Source organism: Dryas octopetala, chromosome 4, assembly GCF_963921425.1.
Source record: "Dryas octopetala chromosome 4, drDryOcto1.1, whole genome shotgun sequence".
In the NCBI taxonomy this organism is placed as follows: Eukaryota; Viridiplantae; Streptophyta; class Magnoliopsida; order Rosales; family Rosaceae; genus Dryas; species Dryas octopetala.
The window spans coordinates 15,828,290-15,838,010 of record NC_141369.1 but is presented as its reverse complement, the minus strand read 5'-3'; the positions used below and the strand labels follow the sequence as shown (position 1 = coordinate 15,838,010).

General features: G+C 35.8%; 1 protein-coding gene across 1 annotated transcript; it reads right to left on the bottom strand.

The window, feature by feature from the left end:
* Positions 1–1,746: 1,746 nt before the first annotated feature.
* Positions 1,747–7,954, bottom strand: NADP-ME4 (NADP-malic enzyme 4). Its single transcript, XM_086239260.1, has 20 exons — positions 7,734–7,954; positions 7,110–7,369; positions 5,726–5,846; positions 5,538–5,612; positions 5,283–5,434; positions 5,079–5,184; positions 4,856–4,921; positions 4,596–4,691; positions 4,431–4,502; positions 4,237–4,320; positions 4,052–4,150; positions 3,650–3,697; positions 3,472–3,525; positions 3,283–3,381; positions 3,035–3,124; positions 2,856–2,933; positions 2,672–2,746; positions 2,491–2,581; positions 2,202–2,330; positions 1,747–2,112 (listed from the first exon to the last, which is right to left on the bottom strand). Exons 1-20 carry the CDS (start codon positions 7,761–7,763, stop codon positions 2,024–2,026), a joined length of 1,914 nt encoding a protein of 637 aa, XP_086095386.1. The 5' UTR covers positions 7,764–7,954; the 3' UTR covers positions 1,747–2,023.
* Positions 7,955–9,721: the final 1,767 nt, after the last annotated feature.

Below are 9,721 nucleotides of genomic sequence, written 5' to 3'. Positions count from 1 at the left end.
TTTTCTTAATTTTTATTTTTTATTTTATACAATTAGACAACATGTCAACAACACAGAACAGTCACACCCTTCTATCTTTTTCCATGACTTTGACCCTTGAAGAGAAAAAGGAATAAAGTAAGTTATCTTGGTGTTGGGGATGAACTTCCAGGAACACCTGGGGGTCTATATCTTAATATTTATTAAAGTTTTGGGGTGTGTGAAATCTGAATGTGGGGGGGTTCGTTTGGATACTTGCTTTGCTGCTTATAACATTAATGTATGTGCATTATTGTGGTGTTTGAAAAAGAATCATAAAGTGAATGTGAAAATAGTGCTTTTATAATCTTACACTTCATCACGACCCTTGCAATAACTTATAGTGTAGAAATTTAAAGCATTCTTTCTTTGGCAATTTTCTCATTTGGCACCATTTTCCTGACAAAATAGGAGTTATGAACTCCCTCCCTCTATTATTCTTAATCTTTAATTATCTGACTAAATCTATAAGATATATATCTATTAGTCACAAATTACACTCCTCCTACACATAAGCAAGCACTAAATTAAATAAGGTTTATCATTTTGTATTGAGGTGTGACTAGGATTTGATTTTAAGATTGGCTAAACTAATTTCTTTCGTATTTCTTTTGAAATAACTGAATACGAATAAAATAGAATACTCCTAGAACTACTACTAGGTGAATCACTAGAATTGTAAATCAAACATGCATATATAGCAGCAATATGTCACTGAATAGTGACATAAATAACCCTGAGAAAAATTCGGTAATTTTAGTATTATTATTTCTTGAAGAACTCTTTTCTTTTAATAGTAGGGTTTTCATCATTCAGAAGAGACTACAATGTTGTCTAACAAGAAAGAGAGCCTATATAGTTGCGTATACAATAGAAAAATATCAAATCAATCACAATTGAGGCCACAAGTTTCAGTTACGTGTATGCAGGCTGCAGCAAATTCGATCTATATATAAAGTATTTCAGTGATTCACTGCTATTTATCAAAATGCTTAACTTGGCAATGCAACCAACTAGGACTAGGAGAATATATAATGTACATCTTTACGTACAAGAAGGAATAATCAGAATACTAATCGACCAAGATAAGTAGGAGCCTTATTTTTGTCCTCAACAAACAGGACCAAGATGTATAAACAAAATGTTTGTGCTTGATTTTCTACAATTAAGCAATAAATTGACTATCTTGAGTCTTGACCCGTATCACAAGTTGTCTCAACTATTGTGGCACTATGTATAAGTCAACAATATCTCAAGTTATCAAAATTAAACAATTCAATCGCATAGGCCCACATATGTGGGATTGTATGCATGGATTTCTCCAGTTAAAGAGATGGAACAAAACATGATCAGTTGAGTACTCGATTTTTGTTTTCTTTACAAATATAAAGATTTTGAAGTGGTTTTAGTTGAATCTAGACTTTTGCTCAATAAACTCCCATGAAATATCTAAACTACTATTAATTACAAAGTAACCCATGTTACAAACATATTGTACTCTTTGAACCCACTAATTCCTCTCTAGAATTCATCTCCAATATCTTCTTCTTCATTCAAACTCACCAAAGGAGAACTGGTGGATATAGCAACATTAATATCTCCTGAATTATTTTCAAAAGTAACTAAAAAAGCAACAAAAGCACAAAGAGACGTGCTCTTGGTAGAAATAAGACGGCCAAAGAAATACTTATTCGTACTACTGACCAAATACTTAATCAAGCAGAAAGAAAAAGAAAAGCCATGTATGGTGACTTGAGGTTTATTTCATGTAAAATTTGACAGTTCACAAACTTTTTTTTTTCAAACTATATGTTGACGGTTGACCCCCTAACCCAACTACCTGCACCCACATCCTACTACTTCTCATCTACCATATAAGTTACATAATAGAAGAAAATGAGAAGGGAAAAAAACCAAAAATAAATAAATTATAAAAAAGATAAAATTGATTCTTTCAACTGTAGTAAACCTCAGTACAACAGACACGAAAGACACTTCGAAGAGTTCACCGGAAACTTCGGTAGGCAGGGCTGTACATACAGCTTTCAGCATACTTGGTCAGATCCTCTGGCTCAGGGAGGCGAGTAGCCAAACCTACAAAAGCCAATTGCAGAATATTAACATCTAGGCCCGTTGAGTGAAAAGGAAATCTATAAGAGCAGAGCCATTGGAGAAAGACTAACCAAGTTCATATGATTTAGCAGCTACTTTAGCAGCAATATGTGCAGAAATCTTTCTGATGTTTGTAAATGGAGGGAATATGAGTCCCTTGTCAAAGTCCTCCTGGGCCACCTGTGAAGCCAAAGCTTCCGCTGTTCCAACGAACATACATGTCATAAGATATAATGATTTATTATGGAACAAAAACGTTTTTTATTGTCAACTTTAAGAAACACATACTACAAATCTTCCCTGCATACTGTTTTATATAATTTAAAAAATACTTTCCATTCATGTCTTTTGTGCACTTACAGGCTGCCAGAAGCATGTCGTCGTGAACACGGATAGTACCAGACATTATTAAACCCAGACCAAATCCAGGGAAGATGTATGCATTGTTTGACTGAATGAAAAGGGAAAACAAATTCCAATTAGTCCCAAGGTCTTATATATGTTAAATTCTGGACATCATCAAATTCTCTAGAATTAACACCTGGCCAGGATAGAATACTTTCCCCTCATATTCAACTGGTGGGAATGGGCTTCCACTAGCAAAAATGGCACGGCCCTGAAAACAATATTAGAGAGGGATAAGAAAAAAAAAAAAAAAAAAGTCAATCGCTAACCATCAAGTATACACTGAATGATACAATGCAAAATATGCAAGGTTGTATTACCTCAGTCCATGTATATGCTTCTTCCGCAGTACATTCAGATTGTGATGTTGGGTTGGAAAGAGCAAGAATAATAGGTCTCTATTAGCAGTTCATACACAAAAATGGTCAGCCCTTATATTCTAGAGGGTGTAAATGCAATTTTTTCAAGTACATAAGAGCAGATATAGGGAAAAGAGCACCTCATTGTGGGAGGCCATAGCCTCAACCACTTCTTGAGTGAATGTTCTTCCTACTCCTGATGTTCCAATCAACACTGTTGGTTTGATTGCCTGATTAAAAAGGACAAGAAAGTAAAGTGACTAAGAAACATCTGGTCCATATGCACTATTATGCTGTCTGTGAGCTGTTCGTGTGCATGTCTCTGTGCGTGTGTGGGAAAGGGAGAGAGAGAGAGAGAGAGAGAGAGAGAGAGAGAGAGATTTCTCACATTAACAGCATCTACAAGTTCCTTGATTGGTTCATGTTCATGAGCCCAGGGCTTTTTAAAATGTTGGAGTGAGTCCAACCGAGAACTGACAATTAATCCCTGTAAATGAATTTCTAACCAAATGAAAACTAAGGGAAATAAAACACCATTATAATTCAGACAGAATGGAGTTAGATCAGCTCTCAGTACCTTCGAGTCCACAAGCCAAATCTGTTTTCGGGTCTCTTCCACTGGGGCATTTGTCTACAATAAATCAGGTCCAATGTGTGAATGTATCTAGATTTATGCTCATACCACTTTCATAAAAAAAGATACTGCAGATTTTTTTTTTTTCACAAAAGTATAAGAAACAAATAGTAGTTTATACCTGTTTGGACAACTCAAGGGCTATGAGTTCTGCTATGCCAGTGCCAGCCTGAAACATTAAGCAAGTGAGACACAAAAACAAAGGGGTATCACAGGAGACATCAGTTAGGGTCATAGGACACTAAGGACAGGGAAGCGAATTCCCATGGAAAATATGTATATAAAAAAAATAAAAAAAAAGAAGATGAAAGGTGAGTGTTGGATGAGGAAGCAACTAAGTACCAAGCACTTTCAAATCCATTGATGTATTCACTGGCTACAAGTTACTAAATCATTCAAACGTTCAACTTAACCGTTCACTAACTATGACAAAATTAAATTAAGAATATACACAGAATTATCCCTTCTTTATTACTTTTTAAAGTAACCCTAAAATATTGAAGACTGCAAAACATGTACTCACCTCTCCAGCACCAAGGAATAAAAATTTGTGGTCAGCTAAGGATCCCCCAACTAACTTCAAAGCTGAAATGAGCCCTGCAAGGACCACAGATGCTGTCCCCTGGAATGAATTAATTACAAAAATATTATAGATATGCTTCTCTCAATTACCACAAATATCAATATTGAAAATCCCCGGCAACTTACCTGAATGTCATCATTAAAAACAAGATGAGTTGTGCCATACTTTGAAAGCAGATCAAAAGCATTGTGGTTTGCAAAGTCTTCAAACTACAAAGCATGACAAACAGACTTAAAAACATAAAATGAAAAGGATATAAACAACTATGGTCAGCAGCACAACCAAATATTCAACACTGACTTTGTCCAGCACCAAATACCTGAATGAGAATTTTCTCTCCATAATTCTGCTTGACTGCAGTCATGAATTCATCTAGAAGTTCTGCATATTCCTAAAGAAAGAAGAGCGAACCCCTTTCAGTTGGACAGAAAAAATTGTCTCAAATGGGTTGAACACGAAACAAGTAAAGTGAGCATATGTAAACCTGCCCAGTAGCCCTCTTTTGCTTAAGTCCTATGTAGAACTCATCGTTCAACAGCTTCTCATTGTTTGTACCCACATCAATGGTTATAGGCAAACACTGAAACAATTGACAAAAAACGATAATATATTCAGTAAGTAGAAATAACAAAGATAAATGATGCAACGTTGACGATTTCTAAATATATTTCTGAACAAAGAAATGCACCGCAGTAATTTCTGACCATTTCAGAGAAGAATAGCATTGGTCATGTAGATACTTACAGCAGAAGGACGAACTCCTCCAAGTGCCGTATATAGAGAAAGTTTACCCACAGGTATACCCATCCCCTGAGAACACATCATATATTTGTTGTCAATTGACTACTTGCATATGCAACAGAAACAAAGGGAGGCGAAGAAGTAAATGCAATTTTTCACTTTGATGGCAATGTATCTCATTGGTTTTTATCAACACAACTTGAAAACAAATTTTAACAGTGTTTACTTGACATCCAAGATCCCCCAGTCCCAGGATCCGCTCTCCGTCAGTGACAACTATGACTTGAATATTCTTCTCAGGCCAGTTCCTCAACACTTCAAGAATCTTGCCCCTTATAGATGCCAAAAAAAAAATAAAGCAATCAGCTTCAACACAATTTGGAAGTGGCCATCAATGCATAGAACTAAAATGAAGTCGAATGAAACATACTTTTCTTTCAAACTTATAAAAAGACCCTGGGGACGCATGAAGATGCTTCCATATTTCTGGCAAGCTTCACCAACAGTAGGAGTATAGACAATTGGGAGTAATTCCTCAACATTTTCAATAAGAAGCTTGTAGAATAGCTTTTCATTTCTCTCCTGAAAGCATGATAGCATGTAATTGAAAGTGTTAAACCTCAGCATTTCAATGGCAACAAATTAGGGTCTCAAATCAAAATTTCAGTGAAACAATTATGGCTACCTGAAGATCCATCATGGACATGTACTTCTGGATTGGAAGTTGATACTGGCGGATGTTGTTCATCATTTTCTTCACCTATTGAGTAGATTAGTGGCAAGTTGTAATTGATAATTGCGTGCATATATATATATATAAAGTATATAAAAAGTGATGCAACTTTGCAAGCATGTATAAGCTGATTAGAAGACCTGAAGTTCTTGAGAAGCAACAACTGGGGGGAGAAGACCACGCAAGTAGTGGGCATCTCTCTCTTTTTCAGTGAAGGCAAGACCTTTGTTGTGTTTTGGATCACGTATCAAAGTATATCCACTGCAGGGAAAGACAAAAATGTAATAAATAAGAAAGGTGCCAAGGATACATAATAACAAAGAGTTTTTCTCTCCATTTTTTCCACTTCAAACAAAAGTAACAAGACTGCAGAAAAATCAGAAACTAAGCGAACCCAGAAAAGAAAATATCAGTTGGTATATGAGAATATTACAGTAACTTAGCAGGGTAAATATTTAAGGTATTTGGTCTCCCTAGATTATCCACACAAAAAAACAAATTCATGGATATCCCAGGATTTGATCCAGAGCCTGAATGCAGCTCGGCCAAAATGGAGCAGGAAGCAAAAATAAGACAGAATTACATATTGAGGTTGAGCGAAATTGCTTAATTTAAAATTTGTTCCTTTCACTTGTTTGAAAGAATCCCTAAGGGGGAAATTCATGCAACTTGGACTCAGGACTGAACAAAAAACCAAGTCATTTTTACCAGCAAATTATACAACATTTTCATACTGACTGATGCAGAGCTTCTTTCATCATGCCAAGTGTTACACATGGCCCCACCTCTGAATATGGAAAGTACACCGACTCACCGCCAGATAAGTTTGCATTAGACTTTCTCTTTGGTGGCTTGTTAAAAATTCCTGTTAACACTTAGTTTCAATGTGTACTATGACTTTGGTATACATGTGCCCAGTCTGATACACAGAATTAATTTGCCAAGTAAAAGAACTGAATCAGAATATTTTATTGTTTAGATAAAAGTACCATCAACAACAAACACCTGCATGAACTGCAGTGTCCAATACTGATTGTTATTCAAGGATATAAAAAATAAAACCATCAAAATGCCCTAATATTTAACTAGAAAAGGAACCAGATTAGCATACTCCTCAGACATTTTTTAAAAATCCAATAGAAAGGGTTACAAAACCATATGATATCTCAGAAAAAAATTAATTTATAACCTCATTAATAGTTATCGAATTAACTATGAGGCAGAGGTCCTCATAGTTCGACCCCTCATGGAGGTGTCTTTTGGATAGTTATAAAACTCATTGATAGTTACAACTTACTAATAAAAAAAATTAATGAATAGAAATTTAAATTCAGCAAGCAGCCGAAAATATGTACAAATATCACTTAGAACAACATAAATTATGTGACTTCCACAAAACTAAAAAGGCAGAGGAACATAGATATCATCGAAATTAATATAAGCTAAAATAACCAAAACAACTTTAACACATAAATAATGATATTAAAAATAGTGTAACAGCAGGCATATTGATTTTGCGCACACCTAGCAACAGAGACACTCCAGGGTGTGACAAATTGATCCTCGGTGGCACTATCCTCACCATACACATCTTGGACCCCCCCATGGACGGTCGATTTCAGCTCAACCACCGAGGACTCTTCCTTCAATTCCTCCATTAATACGCTGCCGTTTCGGTCACCTGTCCGGGCCTTCGAGCCCAAAGCCACCACTTTCAGAGAAGCTGGGCGCCTCTTCTGGCTCTGAGAGAACGGGCTAGGAGACCCAGAAAGTCCTGCTTTGTTCTGTACAGAAACAAGACAATAAGAACGTTAATCCAAATAATCAGCCAAAAATAATAATACGTGAACAAAATTGAAACTTTTGTGAGAATGGAGAAGACCCAGAAATGGAAATCTCATTCCCCGACTTTGAATTGCTTTATACCAAGTTTTTGGCAATCAGAAAGCCGGAACGATTTGAAATTTCAGTGGGTTTCAATGTGCGAAAGCGAAAGCAGTACATGGAAGACCCATAAATTGAAAAAAAGCTTTGGTTTTTTTTTTTCTCAGAATTTTGCTTGGTTTCGTGTGGGGTTGTGTGATTGAATTTTGGTGAAGTGGGTGTGTTCGAAATTGTGATCTGAGAAATGGGTTTGCTTTATATTACCAGGAAACAGCTTCTGTTGAGCGAGATCATGGTGACAGATATGTGAAAGAGAGAGTCTTTCGCCTTTGTACTCCACTGCAAGAGAGAGAGAGACTGATAGAAGAGAGATAGGAGAGAGAGTCTTTCGCTGTGAGAAGCTCTCCTTGCTTTTCTCCTTCCCTCTGTCTCTCTCTCTACCTGAAACTTGTGAAACCACAGAACGGAGAGAGAGAGAGATCAGAAATGGGAATGAAGGCAGCTGAAAAATGTGTCTTTCTTCTCTCTTAATTGTATGGAACCGAATTTGTCCCATATTACCAAAATACCCTTACACTTTCTGAATTTACTTGGGTATATTGGCACATAGGCGATCACTCTGTGTGGGACCACAGGGTATGTGGGTCCAACGTGGAATGTGGCTGTGATCCTTGGCACGGAGTTAATCCAAGTTATCCAACCATGAAATTGATATTGACAAGGCACTGTTCCATAATCCAAGGACAGGATTGCATATGAAAAATACATGGGCCCAAGGAAGGGGATGAGGCTTAACATAGTTAAATGAGAAAGGGTAACATGTGGTGAGGCTCACTGTAAAATGCATGGGGTCTCCTACATGGGACATTGACATAGCCGTAGGTTTGGTTTTCTGCTTTTCTTTGATATGTGCTTTGGGGTTTGTCTTCATAGTAAACTTCACATAGAACTCTCAATCAGGTGATTTTCACGGCTGAAATTTAGAGGTAATGGTTTGGCCTTCTCTTTCAGAAGTGGGGTGTCATCAGAAATTTGCCCAACATTGTTGGGATAATCCCACCCCTTGTTTCCCTTTGTCTGTATGTATGAATTTCTTTTTTGTATTAATTCGTAACCCTTTTTTCTATAATAATATTTTATATGTAGTCTCTGAAAATTTTGTGGGTTGTATAATTGTATTCAACAATTTTCATGGTCAAGTACTCAAGTCTATGACTCTATGGTGCCGATGATGGCTGAAGTTGGCATTATCCTTTATGGAAGTGTTTCATAAAAAATGTGTGACCATTCCAAACCAAAAAAGGTGATAATTAACCATTTAATTGAAAACGGTCTTATGTTTTATCAAAAAGGGCTTAAATTCAAATCTTCATAAAATAAGGCTCCATTTGAATTGTGTGATTCTAAATCTAGGGATTTTAATTAATATTTATAGTTAATTTTCTTATATAATCCATTTAAGAAAATGTTTGAATTAAACGGGCCCGTTTGGTAACGTTTTCCAAAACAATTTTTGAAAACCTGTACTGTAAAATGAAAATGACAAATTAAATTTTGCATTCTCAAAATATGAAAAGGCGTCTAGTAGCGTAGTTGAAAAACAATTATATAAAACAAAAATAATGAAAACACATTTGATATTAACCAATTATTACAACCAAATAATTATATTCACAAAAGATATTAATTATAAATTATTATTAACCAATTTTATAAAATATATAATTAAAAAAGCGATAAGTTTCATAAAACCCAACCCATCTCGGTCGACGCAACTACCTTGGAGGTGGAAGAGTTGTTGGTGTTCATATTATTAATGGAGACAAGACTGCAAGCACTTATGATCTAGTTGAACGGATGTATTTTCTCTATGTAAGGGTTGTTAAGGCTCGTGAGCTTCCTGTTATGGATGTTATGAGGAGTCTTGATCTGTTTATTGAAACGAGAATTAGAAACTATAGAAGGATTACAAAATATATATTTTGAGAGATAAGTAGAGAGAGAGAAAGAGAAAGAGAGAAAGAAATAGAGGAATAGAGGAGAGATGAAGAGAGATGTGTGAGGTGGGCAGCAGCGGGGGGTAGGGCTACCGCCAAAGGTAGGTCTGACTAGGTGAGGAGGAGGTGCAGATCACATGTTTTTTTTATTTTTTTAGTTTTTTTTTTCAGTTGTACATTTTTTTTAATTTATATTCATGTTCTCTCTATTTTCTAAATTCACTGAAAATATCATTTAGTCGTTTTCTGAATTTA

Coding starts and splice junctions, on each gene's coding strand:
- NADP-ME4 (XM_086239260.1), bottom strand. CDS start 7,763: ATGATCTCGCTCAACAGAAGCTGTTTCCTG. Junction 7,370..7,733: donor TCAACAGAAGCTGTTTCCTG/GTAATATAAAGC, acceptor GTTTCTGTACAG/AACAAAGCAGGACTTTCTGG. Junction 5,185..5,282: donor TTTATAAGTTTGAAAGAAAA/GTATGTTTCATT, acceptor GGCATCTATAAG/GGGCAAGATTCTTGAAGTGT.